The 23996-nt window shown below is 42.3% G+C and overlaps 3 protein-coding genes across 3 annotated transcripts in view; 1 reads left to right on the forward strand and 2 right to left on the reverse strand.

Moving 5' to 3' along the window:
* LOC142657482 (uncharacterized) overlaps positions 1-4996 on the forward strand; it is a 30063-nt gene extending 25067 nt beyond the window's left edge. Inside the window, exons 5-8 of the mRNA XM_075832518.1 lie at positions 502-713; positions 2151-2518; positions 4422-4672; positions 4758-4996. Of these exons, the coding sequence (XP_075688633.1) occupies positions 502-713; positions 2151-2518; positions 4422-4672; positions 4758-4918 (992 nt within the window). The 3' untranslated portion in view covers positions 4919-4996. The remainder of the gene's footprint in view (positions 1-501; positions 714-2150; positions 2519-4421; positions 4673-4757) is intronic.
* Positions 1-23996, reverse strand: part of PRRT3 (proline rich transmembrane protein 3) — a 296142-nt gene that overhangs the window by 88407 nt on the left and 183739 nt on the right. The window lies entirely within an intron of this gene.
* On the reverse strand, positions 6031-12571 carry LOC142657483 (uncharacterized). The gene is made up of 5 exons (XM_075832520.1): positions 11761-12571; positions 9727-9947; positions 8500-8867; positions 7569-7825; positions 6031-6461 (listed from the first exon to the last, which is right to left on the reverse strand). The coding sequence occupies exons 1-5, from the start codon at positions 12569-12571 to the stop codon at positions 6313-6315; spliced, it is 1806 nt and encodes a 601-aa protein (XP_075688635.1). The 3' UTR covers positions 6031-6312.

A 23996-nucleotide genomic window follows, 5' to 3' on the forward strand; every position in this document is an offset into this window, starting at 1 on the left:
TAGCAAACACAAAAGGAAGAATGGGCCCAGAAATCATGAACAGAACTGTTTGTTTTTTGTGGGATGTATAATGTTAATTGGCCTGACTTTCGCCCAAGGCTATGCATCATAACTTCTAGGCTCGGTGGTGTATGTAGAGAGCGAGGGAGCCCGTAGCAAGATAAAATTTTGGCCCCTTTCAGCTACTGCTTGACACTATCATCCCCCTTGCCGTATAGAACAGGAGGTCCTGGTGACCCAATCCTATTTACATGACTTGAGTATATTTTTTACTATCTCAATCACTACCACAAGTGATTGGCTCCAAATGGGGTTTCTCTTCTGCTGGACCTTTGGCACTCAGGTGTCAGAACCTGGGTCTACTTGGAGGACTTTGTACTCTGGTGGGACAGTCCGACCCAGCACATACGGTAGACAGAAGCATGACGTCCACAAAGCTGTAACTTTTACATGAAGAACACGTACACTTTGGCGGCTTTAACGCCTTTGCTTCTGTTTCAGATCCCCCGGTGCTTCAACCAACACAAGAGACAGGATGTCGGCTGCGCTGTCTCTCAGGGGGTGCTGAATATACTTTACCTCTCAGCTTGGTGTCTGACGTCATCTTAGAAGTTTTGGATATTCATCTCAAAGATCCTATGTGCCAGGCGGAGCTGGAAGGCTTCAACATTCTCGTAAAAATACCATTCAATGGATGCGGATCTCAAGTTCTGGTGAAGATCACTGCTACATGTGAAAAAATAAATAGAAAACACTGATCCTGGGGAAACCGGACATGAAACTTGTCATTGGAAAAAGCATAATGAGCATTCCTATTAAAAGGACAGTTCTACCAAATCTTAAATTTCATTCCCACCCCCCCCCCCCCAAATAACAGCTCCACTTGTCACCTGGAGCACACACAGAAATTTATAGGGTCCCATAGGAAAACTCTAAAAAAAATCTCACTCACCACTGAGAGCTCCGCCAAATGTACTACAACTTAATTAATGTTCATTTACAGCATCAGTTCGGATTTTTTTTTTTCCTAGGGATCGGGACTCCTGTTTTCACACATAGAGCTCTAAATCCTCTACATCTCTTTACACAGCCATAGAGTAAAAGTGTACCTGTTGTCTCAGGTGACTTTTCAGAATAAGCTTTCATATGTGTACATAAGTAATAACACTTCTGGACATTATATGACTTGTATATGGCATTTTTTTTTACCAGTTTTCCTCTCTGTAGTCTCTCTCTAATTCTCAGTTTTCCCTGAGCTCAGCTCCAGAGGTGGAGGAGACTAACTGCTATGATATCTCCTATACACAGCACACAGAGAGAAGAGGAGATCCTGCTCCCCTATCACTCTTTAGCACACCCTCAGAAGTAGCAGAAGCATAGAGGACATTATACAGCAGTAATGAGCAGTGTAGCTGTGAATCCAGCACTGGGACCAGATAGAACACTTACTAAAAGCTGTAGCAGAGTTTCTCTGTGTCTGCCTTCAGCAGCTCCCTTCTCCACAGACTTCTATGGGTAGCTGTAACCTAATCCCTCAGTGAGCGGATAGTCCGTCTAGATGTATTTCAGCAGTAAACTGACAGTAAATGATCAGTGCCGGAGGCAGTGGGTGGAGGTGGCAGAAAAATGGCTCATAAGTGGAGTAAGAGGCAATTACCTCTTACAAGATATATTGTAAAGTTTATTATATTCACTTGTACTATTGATTTATGCAAAGATGGTCTGTCAGCCGCCACTAGAGGAATCTCACAGCCTAGGAATTTACACAGTTAGAATTTAACTCATTTTTACATCTGCATTGTGGCTTCCATCTATTACGGACGCCAAAACACTGTGATGGATCCCTCGCACTAGTGGCACCTAACAGACCCCATTGGCTTATAATGATGTCTGTCGGGATCTACCAAGATGCCCTTATTTTCACGGGAACAAAAGCGCAGAATGCATAAAGCACTATTTTTCCTGCACAAAAATTACTGAATCTGCGATGGAGGCTCCTAATGGGGGCTGTAAAATTCTGTATACAGTGAGCTCCCCCTAGTGGAAGCAGCAGGTTACCAGAGAGGGAGTGAAAAAGAGAAAGCGGGACAGAGTAAAGCTGTGATAATACACCGGTACATAATACAATATGTAACATCTTTTTTCTGCAGTTCGAGGATGGGAGAACCTTCTATGCTAACACCATCTACGGAACGATCCCTGACACTGACGTTCACCGTATTGAGATCCCAGTGAGATGTGAAATGGAGAGTAAAAAGTCCCTGGAATTGATTATTAACCCTAAAGTGAACAACGTGATCTGTAAAGGTTATTACAACGTCTCAATGAGACTCTACAAGAGCGAGAGCTTCACTGAGCCGGTTACACTGTATCCTCATGAGGTCGATCTACACAGCAATCTACATGTGGAGCTTCAGATTGAGTCAGAAGATGAGGAGCTGCAGATATTCATAGAAACCCTCATTGCTTCCCCTTCATTAGAGAACACAAATAAGGAATACAAAGTCATCCACCATGGGTGAGAAACCAGTGGTTATAAGACCATTCATTCATTTAGCGGTAGCTGCAAACATGTACTACTCAGAGTTCAGGCAAGTCTTGTGGCTCTAATATCTATGCTCCTATTATCTTTGCTGCATCTATCTGACATGAAAGAGGTGAGTTGGTCACTGAACAATTTGGGGGCATCATCATTTGTGCATAATTCTGTGTCAAAGGGACTGAGTCATAAGAAAATGACCTAGTGCTTAAATCAAGTTTTTATGTTAAAAATATTTTTTAAGAATTTTTGGGGATTTTTTTTTTGTTCACTTCCCACATCATTACATATATTAAAAAAGAATACTAAAATCTTGCAGTTTAACTCTGGCCTCATAATAGACTGATCCTTCTTGATCTGTAGAGATCACTTTTTTTTAGCAGTTATCTCATTATTGTCCCAGGCAGGATTACACTGACAAGTAACACCTATATATAGATAATACAGGATCCACCATTCATAATAGACTGACCCTTCCTGTTCTGTAGAGATCACTTCTCAGCAGTCACCTTATTATCATCACAGGCAGGATTACACTGACAGATAACACCTATATATAGATAACACAGGATCAACCATTCACAATAGACTGACCCTTCCTGTTCTGTAGAGATCACTTCTCAGCAGTCATCTCATGATCATCACAGGAAGGATTACACTGACAGATAACACCTATATATAGATAACACAGGATCAACCATTCACAATAGACTGACCCTTCCTGTTCTGTAGAGATCACTTCTCAGCAGTCATCTCATTATTATGACAGGCAGGATTACACTGACAGGTAACAACTATATATACAGTATATAACACAGGATCCACCATTCAGAATAGACTGACCCTTCCTGTTCTGTAGAGATCACTTCTCAGCAGTCATCTCATTATCATCATAGGCAGGATAACACTGACAGGTAACTCCTATATATAGATAACACATTATCCACCATTGACAATAGGTATCTCTGCACAGGTCACAGAGCATGCCTAGAAAACTCCCATAGAAGTCAATGGGTCCCCTCCTGTAAACAGGTTCTTGTGGTTCATGTGGCTGCTGTAAAGCATATCCCTAAATGCCGTTAACAGCAGCTCAGGCAAGATGGCTGCACCCTATAATCATATACAGCAAATAGAATAAAAATTCTGCATAACAGCTACAAAAAAACGAAAAACAGATTAGAAAAATAAGATCATGTTTCACTATTTGGTTTTAATTAGAAAAAAAAAAAATTAACACATTATAATATTATGATGAGGTAAGCCAATTACTAACTCATGTATAATTGGTCTGACATTCTGAACAGTTCTACATCTGTAGATAATAATGAGTAAATTTGGTAATTAGGGACAGATGTCTCAACAGCACCAAATAGACAAATATGAGATAGACAGACAGACAGACAGACAGACAGACAGAAGCTACTGAAAGAGGACCTGTCGCCTCTCCTGACATGTCTCTTTTAGTAAATAGTTATATGCCGCATGAAATAATAATTCTAGAACTTCTTTTCTAAGAACTCTACGTTGTGGCGTTCCTCTGTCATTCCTCCTAGAAATGTATGAATAAATTGACAACAGGGTGTAACCAGTAGGGGGTGTGTCCCTACACAGACTGGCACTGTCCAATCAGTGCTGACATAGTGAGACTGTAGGGACACGCCCCTTTGACAAGGGCAATGGTAACGCCCAGTTGTCAATTTATTCATCCATTACTAGGAGTAATAACAGAGGAAAAGCACAACGCAGAGGTCTTAGAAAATATGTTCCAGAATTGTTATTTCATGGGCAAAACAAGTATTAATAGTAATAAACATGTCAGGAGAGGTGACAGATCATATTTAAAATAGTCACTGTAATAGAAATGTGTTTGTTCTGTTCTCAGGTGCCACCAAGACTCTACCTTACAAGTTCACCAGATGACAGACCGGCGCCGGCAACGCTTCACTTTCCACATGTTTAAGTTTAATCATTTCCATGTAGTTTACCTTTCCTGTAATGTTATCATCTGTCACATCTCAACCTCCCCGAATCGCTGCACTCAAGGCTGTATCACCCCAAGACTGAGACGTGATGTCCGCACGGAAGGACCAGACGCTGCCAGATTATCGCAGGGGCCAATCGTGTTCAGATCTAGTGAGTAGAAGCAATAACTTAAATTCATGTATCAGAAATGGTGACGGGTTCTCTTTAAATCCATGGCGTTATTTTTCTTCTGTAGGGGAGCAAATAGCAGAGAGACACAACTATAGCCTGGCGCCAGTGTTGTCGGTTGTCTTGGGTATCACGGTGCTTCTGGCCGGGGTGGGTCTGGTCATTCAAAAAGAATATTACCAGAGGAAGATGGCAGCACGCTTACAAAACAGCAATGACCGTTTCTAAAAGACTCAACTATATACTAAATATATCCATCCATCCATCTATATCATATTCTATCTATCTATCTATCTATCTATCTATCTATCTATCTATCTATCTATCTATCTATCTATCTATCATATTCTATCTATCTATCTATCTATCTCTCTCTCATATCTCTATCTATCTATCCATCCATCTATCTATCTATCTATCTATCTATCTATCTATCTATCTATCTATCTATCTATCTATCTATCTATCTATCTATCTATCTATCTATCTATCTATCTATCTATCTATCTATCTATCCATATCATATTCTATCTATCTATCTATCTATCTATCTATCTATCTATCTATCTATCTATCTATCTATCTATCTATCTATCTATCTATCTATCTATCTATCTATCTATCTATCTATCCATATCATATTCTATCTATCTATCTATATCATATTCTATCTATCTATCTATCTATCTATCTATCTATCTATCTATCTATCTATCTATCTATCTATCTATCTATCTATCTATCTATCTATCTATCTATCTATATCATATTCTATCTATCTATATCATATTCTATCTATCTATCTATCTATCTATCTATCTATCTATCTATCTATCTATCTATCTATCTATCTATCTATCTATCTATCTATCTATCTATATCATATTCTATCTATCCATCTATATTATAATCTATCTATCCATCCATATCATATTCTATCTATCTCATATCTATCTATCTATCTCATATCTATCTATCTATCTATCTATCTATCTATCTATCATATTTTATATATCTTACAATGTCATATCTATTTATCTATCATAAAACAATATATAATTTCATGACCCTTCTTTTATATTTTATTTTTTTGTGACATGGTGGTATTTATACATATAAACATTTATCAACTTTATTTTACCTGGAAATTATTTTTTAAATAAAAAATGAAATCTTGACCATTTTCCACAATCCTAATGTTAAATATTACATGTCACTCTATGTATCTATGGTGTTATAAAATAAAATCAATATTCTTGTTCCACTTTCTTGATCAGACTACAGTGGGTTTGTTTGTAGTCTGTAACCATGAAGACGCAGAGATATGCATAGGAGCTGTATACACAAAACAATTATTTTTATTTTAGATGCATTGGTCCAACTGTACAGATTACCTTTTATTCAAATACTTTAATCTGCATTGGTAAAAGGCGGTATTGATTTTATTGAGCTACAATCCCTTTCCATTCACATCTTGCCATCTGATAGAAAACAAATATTTTTTATTTATAGCACAATGAGTACAATTTCTTTAATCATCTGATCATTTGGATTTTCTTACTTGTAACTGAAAAGATAGAATGACCAAAAATTATAAAAATAAGAACCAAAAAGCACAATTATTAGTTGCTCATGTTTTGCAGCGGACTGTACCCCTGACTCCTGTAGTGATGTTTCTGTAGAACCAATCCAAGCACTGACAACAGACCCATCACACAAATCACCACCACAAGTGCTGACAAAGGGACAGCACGAGGATCCTGGGGCTGACCTGTAGGAGGGAGACATATGATGATAAAGTCACGGCCGCTACTACTCAGTTATTGTCTGCAAAAAATATAAACTGCTAAAAAACTTCTTACCACTAGATGGTGCTCTAGAGTATTCTGCTCCTCACATCTGAGTACGGTGGGGGCTACACAGTGGCCAAAGGTCAGAATTATAGGGACTTGGCTGCTTTCTTCCAAAAACAGCACCAGATCTATCAACATTCACTTCAATGGAGCGGAGCTGCAATACCAGACACAACCTATGTACAATGTGGCGCTGTTTTTGGAAGATAGCAGCCTTGTTTCTCGAATCCTTATTATTTTTTTGTCAGGAATTATGCACAATACTTAAAGGAATAATCCAGGCACAACTAGCACACTGTGTTATGCCTAGTGCAGGGCCTCAGGGGGTGGAGCATGACACAGGAATTCTATTGGCTGATCTTTGACTCCCTGTGTCATGCTGCACCCCCTCTGACTCTGCAATAGGCATAGAACCCTGTATCAGATCTGCCAGGAGTGTTCTTTTAAGTATTGTGACAATTCTCACGTTTTTATTAGTATCCTCTGTGGGTTTTTTTTTGGCAATGTCTACATTTGTGGGAGATTTCCTTTACGGACATTTAAAATCTTCCTTCTTAGCAAGTGACTCCACGAATCTGCTGCAATTGAGTTTGTCATGTCTTTTGAATATTTCCTGTGTGCATTTGAGGATCTAAAGACAAGAAAATCTCCTGTTATAAGGGAGTTCCCCCAGACTGTGCAGTGCAGGCAAGTCTCCCGGCTACCACTAGGCGGAGTTTGCTACACATGTATTTATACTGCTCCTTTTGACTTCAATATGTATTTAGAGAGCTCCCCCTTGTGGTAGCTGCAGGCAGCAACATTTTATAATTTCATTATTTGTTTGAGTGAAGGGAGTACTCTGCTGGCACTGTTCATGTGGGTCTGGTATTATTTTGGGATCTATATGTTGGCACTCTTTATGGGGGCACTTGATAATGGGGCCACTGATGACGCTTTACTTTAGCCACTTTGGCTGCGGAGTCTCCCTTAAAATGATTCTTAAAAGTAGGCAGCAATGGTTTATGGCATGGAAATCATCTCACCAGGTGTAATCATGATGGGTCCTTGAGATAACCTGGCTGATCCTAGATGCTCTTCCAAGCTGCGGGCATCTCGTCTGTGTCTTGCGGTGAGGCAGCCTTCAGTGCAGCGGTTTGGGGTGGTACCATTGTGACAGATGATAACATTACAAGACAGATAAACTTCTGGAAAGCTGTCAAACTTAAATACATGAAAACTGAAGCGCTGCAGCCTCTGATCCGGGACCAGATGAGTCTGGAGAGTAGAATCCTGGGAGCACCTGAAATAAAAGAAACCGCACTGTACTAAGAAATCGTCATTTTACTACTTCACGCCAAGATTTTCATTTCATACATTCCAGAGCACTTTGCTGGCATTATTGTTTATGGGGCACTCTGCTGGTATTGGTTATGGGGGCACTCTGCTGGTATTCTTCATTAGGAGCACTCTGCTGGTAATATTTTTTTGGTGCACTCTGCTGGTATTGTTTTTTTAGAACTCTTCGGGTAATATTTTTCGGGGGCACTCTTTGGCATAGATTATGGGGGCACTCTGCTGGCATTGTTTATTGGGAGCACGGTGCTGGCATTGTTTATGGGGCACTATGCTGGTATTGCTTATGGGAGCATTCGGTTGATGTTTTTGTGGGGGCACTCTGCTGGTATGGTTTATGGGGCACTCTGCTGGTATTGTTTATTAGGAGAACTCTTCTGGTATGGTTTATAGGGTGCTCTGCTGGTATTATTTATTAGGAATACTCTGCTGGTATTGTTTATGGGGGGCACTTTACTGGCACTGTTTATTGGGAGCTCTCTGCTGGTATTGTTAATTAGGAGCACTCTGCTGGTATGTTTACGGGGCACTCTGCTGGTATGGTTTATGGGAGCACTCTGCTGGCATTGCTTATGGGAGCACTCTACTGGCATTGTTTATGGGGCATTCAATGTTACTTACCCCTTCTGGATGAGGTTGTATATCGGCTCGGAGTCCCCTAGTGATGGAGAAGCTTTGCATTTCTCTACAAGTATCTGGAGATGTTCATCATCTGACTCCACTTTAAACTCCACGTGGAGACTGCCATGGATGTCGATCTCATAGGGATATGTTTTGACCAGCTGGGTGAAGTTACCCGTTTGGTAGAGTCTCAACGATACATTATAATGTCCTAGAGAGACGACATCAGTGACTTTAGGCTGGAAACTGAAGTCAAGAGTCTCTTTGGTCTCCATTTCACACCTCACTGGGATCTCAATACGATGGATACTGGTTCCGGGGATTGTTCCATAAATCGTGTTTAGGTAATAGGTTTTCTCATTGTCATTCTGTGAAAACATTCAAGTTTGCAATATTTCAGCTTTGTATATAAATCACTTATTAAAATGAACGTGGGCTCTATACCAGTGAAATACACCCCTGTCTCTGCACAGACAAATGGTATGGTCCATAGATAAGCACTGTGTAGTACATCCATGGGCAAATAGAATGGAACTAAACATGGTGTCGGTCACGTGACCCCCCCCCCCACACACACGTATCATGTGACCCCACATTCATAACCCTGTGGGGGGGTCACATGATAGAAGATTGTGTACCCTATGTCATATTTCGTCCCACTCACTTGGCCAACGGATATATTACACAGGACTAATCCATGGGTTATACCATTTCACTGTGCAAAAACAGGGGTGTACTCTACTTGTATAAGAAAGATATGTGAGCAGTATTTTAAACCTGTCAACATTTCAATCCCAAATCTTGCGAAAGCCCCGTCCCCACGCAAGCCCAACAGTCTAAAAACATCCCTTTTATACACAAGCCCCACCCCTTTTTGAAATTTGATTTGTAGGACCGTATTGCTGACAGATATGCATTTGGGCTGGAATCTGGTCACAGAGCCTCAGCGCGGTTTTTGCGTGTTCTCCCTTTGTTTTTATAGGCTTTCACCAGGTACCCAAGATTTTCTTCACGCTCCTCAAAACTTTGCAAACTTAGTTATCTCTCTATGTGACCCCCCTACATGTGTATATGTAGATTGTGAACCTTACATATTTGAACATTTAAAAAAAAAAAATTACCTATCATAAAAAAAATTTGGTTGCCATGATGGTCATCCCCTTTAAGAATGAATGTAGTCCACGTTTTGCAAAATAATAGGACGTAAAAAGCTACATAACAACTCACCAGAACGTCAGATCCACACCCAGTAAATGGTATTTTAATAAGAGCAAAATTTCCATCCTGCTCTGCGTGGCACTGAGGGTCTTCCAGGTGGACGTCCAGCACATCTAGGTTAGCGTCTGACAACAAGTGGATTGGAAGCTGGTATTCAGCTCCGTGAGAAAGACAATGCAGAATCCCTTGGTAAGTAGAGTTTTCCGGTCGGTTCGGGGTGGAAGGAGCATCTGACAAACATAGACATTTAGAGCGTAGGTAACAATGCAGCAGTGCATATGGGAGCTATGGGGCCCCCGGAGAAATGGGGCTCATCCCAGGTTGACTGAATCTTATTTTAATGGGTGGTAACAACCGATCCACTCTCCACAGGCTTTACACTGTTAGCAAACAAGGGTATAAGGGATTTACCCAAGATGGGGGCGAACAAGCACCAAGTCGTTACCTTAACACCTTGACGAATTATCACGTACATGTACGTGATAAGCGTCATAGGGAAGTATGTAGCACGCTTACGGGCTGAGCGAGCTCCATACGCTGCGGGAGTCAGCTGTATTTTACAGCTGACAGCGGGGAGTAACGGCTGGGAACAGCAATCACGCTGTTCCTGGCCGTTCAACCCTACAAATGCTGCGGTCAATCACAACCGCAGCATCTGAAGCGTTGAAAAGAGGGGGGCGGCCCCCTCTGACAGCTCAGCGGCGCTCCGACACCGTGATCGGGGGTGCCGGTGGTTGTCCAAGGGCCTAATGAAGGCCCCCAGATCTGCCTTTTGTCTGTCTCTGGCACGGCTTGACAGAAGCCTGTGAAAATGACGATATACTGCAATACATTAGTATTACAGTATATTGTACCAGCGATCTAAAGATCACTGGTTCAAGTCCCCTAGGGGGACTAATAAAATGTGCAAAAAACAGTTTAAGAAAGTTATTAGTAGTGAAAAAAATATATATATTAAAAGTAAAAAAAAAAAAAAAAACACCTTTTCCCATTTTTCCTCTAAAGTAATGTAAAAAATAAACAAAAGTGGTATCGCTGCGTCCGTAAAAGTCTGAACTGTTACAATCTATCATTATTTTAGGTCATGTTAGTTCGCAAAAAAAATGTAATAAAAAGTGATCAAAAAGTTTTACATACCAAAATATGGTACCAATAAAAACTACAGCTCGTCCTGTGAAAAATAAGCCCTCACACCGCTCAATCCACGGAAAATAATAAAATTATGGCTCTTTTTAACAAAAAGTTTTGATTTTTTTAAAGTAATAAAATATTTTAAAAAATGATATAAATTTGGTATCACCTTAATCGTATTGAGCCGCAGAATAAAGCCAAGTTGTCGTTTTTACCGTAGGGTGAAAGCCGTAAAAACGATAACGAAAAAAACAATGTAGGAATTGCAGTTGTTTCCAATTTCAGCCCGCAAAGATTTTTTTTCAGTTTCCCAATACATGATATGGCATTTTAAATGCTGCCATTAGAAACTACAACTCTATTGATGGAAAAAGAAAAAACTTCATGGCTCTTGGAACGCGGGGAGTGAAAAATTAAAAAATTAAAAATGGCTCGTTCCTTAAGGGGTTAAAGTGTTCACCTTTTAAAAAAAAAAAAAAAAATTACATCAAATATGGTTCTAAATTCTTTACTGATTAATTTCTTAATATATCTTTATAGAGGTCGGAGCTTTGTTTTTCTGATACATTGCTCCTAATCCCCTGCATAGAGATATAGTTACATGATAAGATTCTAGCTGCTGCCAGCCACCACTAGGGGGAGCTTACTTCATCCACATTGAACTCGATTATAATAAAACGGTATGCAGTAAGCTCTTAAGCTCCCTCTAGTGGTGAATGCAGGCAGTATTCATTTTATCATAGAATTCTATATTTATGCAGTGGATTTGCAGCTCTGTCAGAAAACCTGAGCTTTGACAATGAATATGTATTATTATTTTTTTTTACAGATTTCAGTTTGTTTCGGGAGGGGCTACATAAAGTGAACCCAACTTTAACTTAGGATGTGAAGTTTATAAAACATTTTTATTACCTGGATATACAGTTTCTTGTCCCATCGAGTATCCATAGGAAACATAGTTCTCGATTCCATAGACATAGATGGTAAACGGCAATGATTGATGGTAAATTTCATGTTGTCCATCAATTTTACCCAAAGAGACTTCCCATGCATAGAATCCATTGAACTCTTTCATGGAGACGTTATAGAAGTTAAGCGGATGATGATCCAGGTAGAACTCATGTGAAGGAGCTTCAGATACAATCATCAGAAAGTTGTAGTATATCTTCTGTGTTATAAATTTATAGAACTTCCTTGTGGCCAACGAGGGTGGAACCGTTGTAAAGAAAGGGTCATAATTTACCACTGGGTTTGGCTTCGATTCTTGGAGGAGATATGTAACCATAATGGGCCGGGTAGAATTTATAATGACCATTTCCCTTAAAGGAAATTGGATATAGGAGGCTTCTTGAAGGTTATAATGGTTGGATTCCACTTGACCTTCAATACTTATGATTGTATCTGGATTTGCCGCTATTATACTAATTGAATCTTGAGTGTGATCCAGCAATGGAAACACAGCAAAGAGATTCCCCCAGTTCTGCACTGGATACAACTGCTCAACCAAGGTATCGCAGGAGGTGCTTACGCCAGTGAAGCATTTTTGGCCACTGAAGACGGCTACCGGAGCGGTTGATGAGATTCTGGTCCCCGTGAGGTCTTCCGAACTTATAAACTGTATGACTTGTTGATACCCAAGGGAGACAGAGATGGATTGTCCTTTTCTATATTCGACTCCATTGTAGGTTATGGATCCGGATACAGTAACATTCACTAATACCATTTCTTCTACGCCATTGGCCACCACAAATTGCTTGTTTGCGCCTGATGCAGGGGTTGATATGTAATATTTAGTACCCAGGTCTTCCAAAGGCAGACAGGTTATGGCATCAGCGGTAGTGGAAGCCGTTGAAAAAGCAAAGACAGATATATCGACATTGGATTTGACTAGTACGGCCTTGGAGGTCACTTGTTTTTCAGTGATCATATACGTGTAGTTCAGAGTCACCAGTGTACTGCTATCCCTGTCAATAAACACCGTCTCACTGAATCTGGGCTCGGACACAGTGACTGTGACTGTAGCTTCCTTATCGTAGGTGACCAGATACAGCTGGAAGGTTGCAGCAGGAGATGCAGAGTGGTTTTCCATAAAGGCCGTTATAAAACTTCTCCGAGCCTGTCCTGTGAAATAACAGATTTTTTTTTAAAACCAACTATTTGGCAATTATTAGTGAATTCTGAGTTAATATAGGAGGGAGGGGTCCAAGCAAGAGAGGAGAGCGGCTACAAAGAGCGTTTCTTGATCTGGAGGACCCGGCATGTCCATGCATTACACAGACAACACATTGATTTCACTGTGTAATACTTCACTTCTCCTGTGGTGGTGCTGCAGGAAAATTTAACAATTTCTGCCAGGTTTTCCCACAGATTGCTACCGTTCCTGCTGCGGGACACCTCTTTATCGGCTTCAGGACCCTTCTTTGTACTATTATATATTATTCCCACTATCCAAGGTCCTTTTGATCTATTAACAACATTTTATCTTCAACCTTCTAACCCATCATAATATTGTTATCCTATTTCTGTCCCAAAAAACTTTAGCCTGTTAATATGAATATTCGAATCCGATTTCCCACCATATTTCTGAACCTGATACAATTTTTGTACTATATACACCCCTATGTAGGACTTTGTAGGAAATCTCATGCTACATTTTGAAATGGAAAACAGTAGTTCCGGCTTCTTCAATCCCCAAGGAAAGCCTAAACCTGCAGCGGCCTCTACAGGAGAATTGTAGCAATACATGGGCACCAATTTAATTAATGGTTAACCATGTAATTTATTGATGGACTGGATCCAACAGAGTGGGAGCCTTTTTACGGAATGGTGCTCTGTTGGCTCATAGGGGGTCCTGAGCAGGGAATCCCCCTCTATGACATACATATGCCCTAATAGGCATATGGACAGGGGTTGTCTTAATGAGACAACCCTTTTAATTAAACTGGGGGCCGAACAAGTAAGAAGCCGTGATAGATGCGTTTAATGACAGCATTCAATCTTATCCTTCTATATTGTGTAGGTCAGTGGTCTACAACGTGTGGCTCTCCAACTGTTGCAAAAGTCCAACTTCTGACACTTCAGAGCTTGTTGGGAGTTGTGGTTTCGCAACAGCTGGAAGGCCACAGTTTGGAGACCACCGGCCTAAGTTAAGAATATAACAAATAAAATAGTCTTTACCGGTCCCACATATTCCCATAAGCATCAACAAAATGGCAAATCTTCGTAGCGTTGTCTCCTCAGGCCGCTCCATTATCCTTGTAATAGTTCCAGATTCTGAATATCCCAGAAGTCATTACATCTTTATAGCGTTTCTTATCTCTTTAATTCTGAATCTCATTGGACGGGCAGAGTTATAAAAACTCTCATCATTCATTGGTAAATTAGGCTTCGGTATTGATATGCCATGTGTTTTCAATGCCAAAACACAGGCCCTTCGACCTTGACTGACTATTGGTATTGCACAATGCCATCTGTGGCGGACTTAGGATTTGCCATGTCTAGATTAAACATATAAGAAGAATTAATTTCCTTCTACTTGTTATTGTTGAAATTTCTAGATCTCAAAGTGTCTCCAACATTAAAAGGGGTTATGTGGGGACCAAAAATTATTAGCGGTGTAGTTCCTGCAGTCTGTGAGTACATCACTAATATCCATTCCGGTCCCCCAACGCCCTGATTCTTAGATTTTCATAGATTTTTTTTTAGCGCTGCCCAGGGACCGGAAGTCTAGTGTCACAGTCTTCTTTGAAGACGATACGACTCGTCATGTGACCGGTCCCGCTGTACTCCACGTACTCGCTCTACTACTGCTCCTGCTTGAACATCGAGTACAGCAGGGCCGGTCACAGGACGAAGAGTTGCATCGTCATCAAAGAAGGCTGTGCAACTAGACCTCCGGTCCCCCGGGAGCGATATAAAGATCTATGGAAAACTCAGAAGCAGTGCGACGAGAGACCGGAATGTATATTAGCGAGTGTACTCATATACTGTAGAGAGTGCACTGCTAATAATTTTTGGTCTCCACATAACCCCTTGAAAGGGATGTATCTTACTTAAAGGGTAACTAAACTTTAAAAAAAACTTTAGACATGTCATAGTATCATGTCAGAAGTTTTGATCGGTGGGTGACCCTCATTCTTCAATACCTGGGCAGCGCAGACTTTATCGCGTTTTTTTCGGTAACTATCGAAGACCACAATAGACTTCGTCAGCCAGCAATGAAACGCTCTTCGGCAGGCCTATGAGTCTCCATGGTTGCAGACTACACGCAAACCTTGTGCATAGTTTGATCCTGCAATCATGTGTTACTCCATTTGTTATGGTCAGGTTTAAAGGGGTGTTCCCCTGATAGGTCCACTCTTGAGATCCTCTCAATCAGGAGAAAGTGATCTAGTAACCCCTTCACCAGATCCCCCTTCTCCTGATTGAGACAATCTTAAAAGGTGGGACCTATCAGGGGAACACCCCTTTAAAGCAGTCAATAACACATGGAGTAACACATGATTGCAGGATCAGACTACACACAATGTTTGTCTGTAGTCTGTAACCATGGAGATACATCAGTCTGCAAAGTAGCTGCATACACAAAACCAGAGGAGATTATTTTTTATCAAGACTATTTGCAAATTTGCTATATTTTTTATTTTAGATGCATTGAAACAAGGGAAAAAAATATGGCTAATGCCTATAGCGTATAGTGTTGTGTTGATAGCAGTATCCAGGAATATAAATAGGAATTGTTTTGCTCATGTTTTCTCTTTTGCAAATTTGTGTCATTTTGAGTTGGCTGTAGCTTTGCTTTCACTAATACATATTAACTTTGTAAGATTATTACAAGGAAATAAACTCAGTTAACTCATACCAAGTCATATGTGAGGTTTACAGCTGCCGATATAAACCCCAGGGTATGGAACAAGGTATTCAAAAACGAAAAGTGTTATTTCTGATCTCAAAGTCATAGCCATGAATAATGAAGTTGCTGGAACGGAAATGTGTTGACTGTCAAAGTATCCCAGGGGCGGATTGACAGTTTGGGCATTAGGGCAGTGGCAGAGTGCCGATGATCAGGGGGAACCCACAGGCCCTTGGTCAGTTAGAGAACTCATTATAATTTAAATGAAGGGCCTGCAAAAAACAAGACTTCCTCAAATGCTGTATCATGACTATGGTCCTTGACCAATGTTCCCATTTAGGCTTTATAGCGAGTGAGCAGAGAAGTTACGGCCCAGGGCATGTTCCGAAATAAATATTGCCATATAGTGCCAAAAATAATAAACCACACAGAAATCAGATACATAGTGTCCAGATAAATAAATTTATACAGTGTCCAGGTAAATGGTTTCATAGCATTTTTGCCAAAATCTCTAGTGGTCTAGTCTATTAAAGGGGTCATTTCCAATTCACATTCCTGAGGTCCAGGGCAAAGAAGCGGTTAGTCATCTAGGGCAATGAAGAGGTCAATGTCACCATCCCTGGTGGTCTGAGACAGAGAAGGGCTAAATCCCTACATACTTGGTGGCCTAGAGCAGAGAAGGTGTTAGTGTCACATCCCTGGTGCTTTAGGGAAGATGAGGTGTCAATGTCACATCCCTGGTGGTCTAGGGAAGATGAGGTGTCAATGTTACATCCCTGGTGGTCTAGGGAAGAGAAGGGGTCAATGTCACATCCCTGGTGGTCTAGGGAAGAGAAGGGGTCAATGTCACATCCCTGGTGGTCTAGGGAAGAGAAGGGGTCAATGTTACATCACTGGTGGTCTAGGGAATAGAAGGTGTCAATGTTACATCCCTGGTGGTCAATGTTATATCCCTGGTGGTCTAGGGTAGAGAAGGGCTTTATCCATACATACTTGGTGGTCTAGAGCAGAAAAGGGGTCAATGTCACAGCGCTGGTGGTCCAGGGAAGAGGAGGCGGTCAATGTTACACTCCTGGTGATCTGACATTGATCATTTAGCTTCCCGTTTCCTCTCTGCAATTGATGGAGGGGGATTAAACTTTCCATAAGTTTTTGAACTGCTGATCAATTAATGGGGCAGTGCCCATGTCCTTAAATTCTCAGGACCCAGATCCCTCTTAGTCTGCCCCTGATTGATCCCGTACCTGACTGTCCTTCTCAACTACTAAATTATTAACCAGGATTTGTGGTCATGCATGGCATCTACTTGCCTTATCTCCAGCATCTAAGTGATATGTGAAGCACATTTTTGTCCTCCTCTCCCTCGGGCGCCATATATAACATAGGTGTTCCGCTTATAATCACCAATATTTTACAAGATGTACATATGGTAGAGACGTGTGTGAGCTTAGCAGCTGTGGATCAGTGATTATAACTGTCCTCTCGCAGTTTTGCTAGTAAGAAGGTCATTTACACACATCCTGAGCCAGGAAGGAATTGGCACTATTATAAATTAAACTTGGAAAGGAACCAATCATCTGCAGATTCACACTCACCAAAATTCCCAACAAACTGTAGAAATTCTGCTTGTATGTAGGATTTGCAGTTGCAAAACATATTTTGAGGATTCCAAAAAGTTGCATTGGTAGTTAGGAGAGTTGGGCAGATGTTCTTGTCCATTGGCTGTGCTTATTATTCCAGTGTTTAAGTGAATGGGTTGAGCTGCAATACAAGACACAGCCTGTGAAAAACAGTGGAGCTGCTACTGGGGAAAATACAAACAAACCAGACTCTTAGTTTGTAATCCTGGACAACTTATTTTATTTGGTAAGGACTTCAAATATATAACCTTGAGTAGAAGCCATTTATAAGAGGCCCAAGAATTAAAATACATTGACCCCCACCCATTCCCTAGACCACCAGGGTTGTGACATTGACCCCTCCTATTCCCTAGACAACCAGGGATGTGACATTGAACCCCCTCCTATTCCCTAAATCTCCAAGTATGTAAAGATTAATCCCTACCTGTGCTATAGACCATTAGGCATAGTGACATAAACCCTCTCTATGCCCTCGAGCATCAGGATATTATTAAAGGTGTACGCAAGCTTTTTGGCACAAATTACTGGTCTAAAATATACCACCCAGGAGGTGGCATAAAGAAGGCAAAACAGTTTACCATTTGACAAAATGCACCAAATCTATCAAATAGCCTCAATTATAGATAACGAGAGAGAGAGAGAGAGAGATAACGAGAGAGAGAGCGAGAGATAACGAGAGAGAGAGCGAGAGATAACGAGAGAGAGAGAGAGATAACGAGAGAGAGAGCGAGATAACGAGAGAGAGAGAGAGAGAGAGAGAGAGCGAGAGATAACGAGAGAGAGCGAGAGATAACGAGAGAGAGCGAGAGATAACGAGAGAGAGCGAGATAACGAGAGAGAGCGAGATAACGAGAGAGAGAGCGAGATAACGAGAGAGAGAGCGAGAGATAACGAGAGAGAGAGCGAGAGATAACGAGAGAGAGAGAGATAACGAGAGAGAGAGCGAGAGATAACGAGAGAGAGAGCGAGAGATAACGAGAGAGAGAGCGAGAGATAACGAGAGAGAGAGCGAGAGATAACGAGAGAGAGAGCGAGATAACGAGAGAGAGAGAGAGAGAGAGAGCGAGAGATAACGAGAGAGAGCGAGAGATAACGAGAGAGAGCGAGATAACGAGAGAGAGCGAGATAACGAGAGAGAGCGAGATAACGAGAGAGAGCGAGATAACGAGAGAGAGCGAGATAACGAGAGATAACGAGAGAGAGATATAACGAGAGAGAGAGAGCGCGAGAGAGCGCGAGATAACGAGAGAGGGAGCGAGATAACGAGAGAGAGAGAGCGAGATAACGAGAGAGAGCGAGATAACAAGAGAGAGAGAGGGAGCGAGATAACGAGAGAGAGAGAGGGAGCGAGATAACGAGAGAGAGAGAGGGAGCGAGATAACGAGAGAGAGAGAGAGGGAGCGAGATAACGAGAGAGAGAGAGAGGGAGCGAGATAACGAGAGAGAGAGAGGGAGCGAGATAACGAGAGAGAGCGAGATAACGAGAGAGAGAGAGATAACGAGAGAGAGAGAGAGATAACGAGAGAGAGGGAGAGGGAGATAACGAGAGAGAGAGAGCTAGATAACGAGAGAGCTAGATAACGAGAGAGCTAGATAACGAGAGAGCTAGATAACGAAAGAGCTAGATAACGAAAGAGCGAGACAACGAGAGAGAGAGAGAGACAACGAGAGAGAGAGAGACAACGAGAGAGAGAGAGAGACAACGAGAGAGAGAGAGAGAGACAACGAGAGAGAGAGAGAGACAACGAGAGAGAGAGAGAGAGAGAGACAACGAGAGAGATAGAGAGACAACGAGAGAGAGAGAGAGAGACAACGAGAGAGAGAGAGACAACGAGAGAGAGAGAGACAACGAGAGAGAGAGAGACAACGAGAGAGAGAGAGACAACGAGAGAGAGAGAGACAACGAGAGAGAGAGAGACAACGAGAGAGAGAGAGCTAGATAACGAGAGAGAGCTAGATAACGAGAGAGAGCTAGATAACGAGAGAGAGCTAGATAACGAGAGAGAGCTAGATAACGAGAGAGAGAGAGAGACAACGAGAGAGAGAGAGACAACGAGAGAGAGAGAGAGACAACGAGAGAGAGAGAGAGACTACGAGAGAGAGAGAGACTACGAGAGAGAGAGAGACTACGAGAGAGCGAGATAACGAGAGAGAGGGAGCGAGATAACAAGGGAGCGAGATAACAAGGGAGCGAGATAACAAGGGAGCGAGATAACAAGGGAGCGAGATAACAAGGGAGCGAGATAACAAGGGAGCGAGATAACAAGGGAGCGAGATAACAAGGGAGCGAGATAACAAGGGAGCGAGATAACAAGGGAGCGAGATAACAAGGGAGCGAGATAACAAGGGAGCGAGATAACAAGGGAGCGAGATAACGAGGGAGCGAGATAACGAGGGAGCGAGGGAGCGAGATAACGAGGGAGCGAGATAACGAGAGAGAGATAACGAGAGAGAGAGAGAGAGATAACGAGAGAGAGAGAGAGACAACGAGAGAGAGAGAGAGACTACGAGAGAGAGAGAGACTACGAGAGAGAGAGAGACTACGAGAGAGCGAGATAACGAGAGAGAGGGAGCGAGATAACAAGGGAGCGAGATAACAAGGGAGCGAGATAACAAGGGAGCGAGATAACAAGGGAGCGAGATAACAAGGGAGCGAGATAACAAGGGAGCGAGATAACAAGGGAGCGAGATAACAAGGGAGCGAGATAACAAGGGAGCGAGATAACAAGGGAGCGAGATAACAAGGGAGCGAGATAACGAGAGAGGGGGAGCGAGATAACGAGAGAGGGGGAGCGAGATAACGAGAGAGGGGGAGCGAGATACCGAGAGAGGGGGAGCGAGATACCGAGAGAGGGGGAGCGAGATAACGAGAGAGGGGGAGCGAGATAACAAGGGAGCGAGATAACAAGGGAGCGAGATAACGAGAGAGAGAGAGAGATAACGAGAGAGAGAGATAACGAGAGAGAGAGAGATAACGAGAGAGAGAGAGATAACGAGAGAGAGAGAGATAACGAGAGAGAGAGAGATAACGAGAGAGAGAGAGATAACGAGAGAGAGAGAGAGATAACGAGAGAGAGAGAGAGATAACGAGAGAGAGAGAGAGATAACGAGAGAGAGAGAGAGATAACGAGAGAGAGAGAGAGAGAGAGAGAGATAACGAGAGAGAGAGACAACGAGAGAGAGAGAGATAACGAGAGAGAGAGAGATAACGAGAGAGAGAGAGAGAGATAACGAGAGAGAGAGATAACGAGAGAGAGAGATAACGAGAGAGAGAGATAACGAGAGAGAGAGATAACGAGAGAGAGAGATAACGAGAGAGAGAGATAACGAGAGAGAGAGAGCTAGATAACGAGAGCGCTAGATAACGAGAGCGCTAGATAACGAGAGCGCTAGATAACGAGAGAGCTAGATAACGAGAGCGAGATAACGAGAGAGAGAGAGAGACAACGAGAGAGAGAGAGACAACGAGAGAGAGAGGGACAACGAGAGAGAGAGGGACAACGAGAGAGAGAGGGACAACGAGAGAGAGAGAGAGAGACAACGAGAGAGAGAGAGAGAGACAACGAGAGAGAGAGAGAGAGAGAGACAACGAGAGAGAGAGAGAGAGACAACGAGAGAGAGAGAGATAACGAGAGAGAGATAATGAGAGAGAGATAACGAGAGAGAGATAACGAGAGAGAGAGATAACGAGAGAGAGAGAGACAACGAGAGAGAGAGACAACGAGAGAGAGACAACGAGAGAGAGAGACAACGAGAGAGAGAGACAACGAGAGAGAGAGAGAGACAACGAGAGAGAGAGGGACAACGAGAGAGAGAGAGAGAGACAACGAGAGAGAGAGAGAGAGAGAGACAACGAGAGAGAGAGAGAGAGACAACGAGAGAGAGAGAGACAACGAGAGAGAGAGAGACAACGAGAGAGAGAGAGATAACGAGAGAGAGATAATGAGAGAGAGATAACGAGAGAGAGATAACGAGAGAGAGAGATAACGAGAGAGAGAGACAACGAGAGAGAGAGACAACGAGAGAGAGAGACAACGAGAGAGAGAGAGACAACGAGAGAGAGAGAGATAACGAGAGAGAGAGAGAGAGCTAGATAACGAGAGAGAGAGAGATAACGAGAGAGAGAGAGATAACGAGAGAGAGAGAGATAACGAGAGAGAGAGAGATAACGAGAGAGAGAGATAACGAGAGAGAGAGAGAGACAACGAGAGAGAGAGACAACGAGAGAGAGAGGGACAACGAGAGAGAGAGAGACAACGAGAGAGAGAGAGACAACGAGAGAGAGAGAGAGACAACGAGAGAGAGAGAGACAACGAGAGAGAGAGAGACAACGAGAGAGAGAGAGATAACGAGAGAGAGATAATGAGAGAGAGATAACGAGAGAGATAACGAGAGAGAGAGATAACGAGAGAGAGAGACACAACGAGAGAGACACAACGAGAGAGAGAGATAACGAGAGAGAGAGAGATAACGAGAGAGAGAGCTAGATAACGAGAGAGAGAGAGAGAGATACCGAGAGAGAGAGAGATAACGAGAGAGAGAGAGATACCGAGAGAGAGAGATAACGAGAGAGAGAGATAACGAGACAGAGATAACGAGAGATAACGAGAGAGAGAGATAACGAGAGAGAGAGAGATAACGAGAGAGAGAGAGATAACGAGAGAGAGAGAGATAACGAGAGAGAGATAACGAGAGAGAGAGAGAGAGATAACGAGAGAGAGAGAGAGAGATAACGAGAGAGAGAGATAAGATATTACTCACCAATGTTAGTGATAGTTTGAGATAGACTCAAGCCACAGTAGAAGAACGATACAATCATAGACTGGACATACATTGTGATTGTATGTAACTCTGGATCTCATCCTTATACAGGACATATCAAAAAACTTTTTGGTAAATCTTATTATTTGCATTCATATACATAAAATAAGGAAATGTTATTTTGCAATTGCACTTTTATTTGTATTATGTGATAAGATCTGTATAATAATCAGATAGGTAAAGAAGTATGAGTGGTGTTGCTTCTTGGTGGAATAGACCGGTTTTCAGACTGTAGTCCATTGTTCTGATGTGATTTCATGTAGAAGAAAATATCCAAAATGTGATTAAAAGTAGAAGTCTCTGGATTTTCCTACTCTTGACTGACACAAGAGTAAAGGACATTGTATACAGGCCAACGATCGGTCAAACAAGCAATCATATGAACGCTCCTTCCCAATCATTGCCCTGTGTAAACAGGCAGCGATCAGCCGATGAACGAGTAACGGAGACGTGCTGCCAACATAACTGAAATGTATCGGGACGAACAATCGTAGTAATGACCACTCGTAATAACGATTGCTCATCTCCATACATAACCAATCATTGCTCCTTGTTAAAGGAGCAAACAAGCGCCGATCAACAAGCGGTTTCATTGATCGGCGCTCATTTTCACTGCCCATATTGGGCTGTGTAATAGGACATTTACCTTCCTGCTCTCCTCTCATTTTCTCATCTGCGGTTGACCAAGCGGGCCTCTTTCCCCCAATGGTCATTTTGACCTTAGGACCCTCCCTTCACATTGTATAATGTAATCGTGAGTTCCCCATAACATTGCCAGCCATAGTATCTCATAACATGTTATTCAGACTGTCCCTATAATAATACCACCGGCAGTTGCCATACAATACATCCACCATGCACAGTAGGAAGTTACCTATTCGCAGCCAATTAGCAGCCTCTTCGGTGTAACAGGCTTTTCCTATGCTAGAGAGCAGCCCCGAATGGGAATCTGTCAGCACTTGAGCCCTTAAACTTGCTGACAGCGCTATATACAGGGTGGGGATTGTAGCGCAACAACAACGACTGAGTAATTGACGTTTTAACGTCGCCGGTGACACGATCCCAAGTGTCATGGGGGTGGTCCCTTAATGTTCAAATGCTCCAGGCTCTCCCCACTGAACGCTGCCAGCACCTCCCCTCTGGTCTAAATGACGGTTCTAGCGTCCAATCAGGGGTCACACTACACCCCACCCTGCATATATAGCGTTGTCAGCAGGTTTGAGGTCTCAAAACTACTGACAGATTCCCTTTAAATACACTCTCCAAATGTTGCATGAAATTCTCCACAATCCTGATTGGCCACATTTTTTGGCAGGAAATCTGACAACTTGTCATGTCTGTATAATATTAAACTACCACCCCAAATAAAAGTATGGCAGATACCCCACTGATACGGCTTCAGTCACGACTATGTCACTTCTAGCCAATATGCCCAGGACTATAGAATCAGGAAAATCACTGAGGGTAACCACCAGGACCGGCTTTAGTTTGGATGGTGTCCTGTGCAGAACTCTCTATTGATGTCGTCCCTCGCTTTATGGAGGACCATATAATACAATACATATTGCAAATAATACCGTATACAACTAGCCGTATCATACAATTGCCTAAATATCACTGTCCAATCCATATACTAGAATGAGGCTGGATCCGGTGCAGGGCAACAAGTGTGGGATTGGGGTCAGCAAGCTGAGCCCAGGTTATTAGTGGTACCCCTTTTAATAGTGACAAGCGACGCACAATGCGCCACCGCACAGGCCACAGGAGGAGACTGGAAGAATCTGCCCACTCTGGCTAAACAACAGGGCGCAAAAGTTTAAAGGGGTTGGCCAGTC

The sequence above is a fragment of the Rhinoderma darwinii genome, chromosome 7, assembly GCF_050947455.1.
Source record: "Rhinoderma darwinii isolate aRhiDar2 chromosome 7, aRhiDar2.hap1, whole genome shotgun sequence".
In the NCBI taxonomy this organism is placed as follows: domain Eukaryota; kingdom Metazoa; phylum Chordata; class Amphibia; order Anura; family Rhinodermatidae; genus Rhinoderma; species Rhinoderma darwinii.

What these genes read in the sequence shown, in the direction of transcription:
- LOC142657483 (XM_075832520.1), bottom strand. Translation starts at nt 12,571, where the DNA reads ATGGTATTAGTGAATGTTACTGTATCCGGATCCATAACCTACAATGGA. An exon ending in TACAACCTCATCCAGAAGGG is followed by an intron (nt 7,826 to 8,499) that starts GTAAGTAACATT and finishes CTTTTATTTCAG; the next exon opens with GTGCTCCCAGGATTCTACTC. An exon ending in ACCCATCATGATTACACCTG is followed by an intron (nt 6,462 to 7,568) that starts GTGAGATGATTT and finishes TCCCTCCTACAG; the next exon opens with GTCAGCCCCAGGATCCTCGT.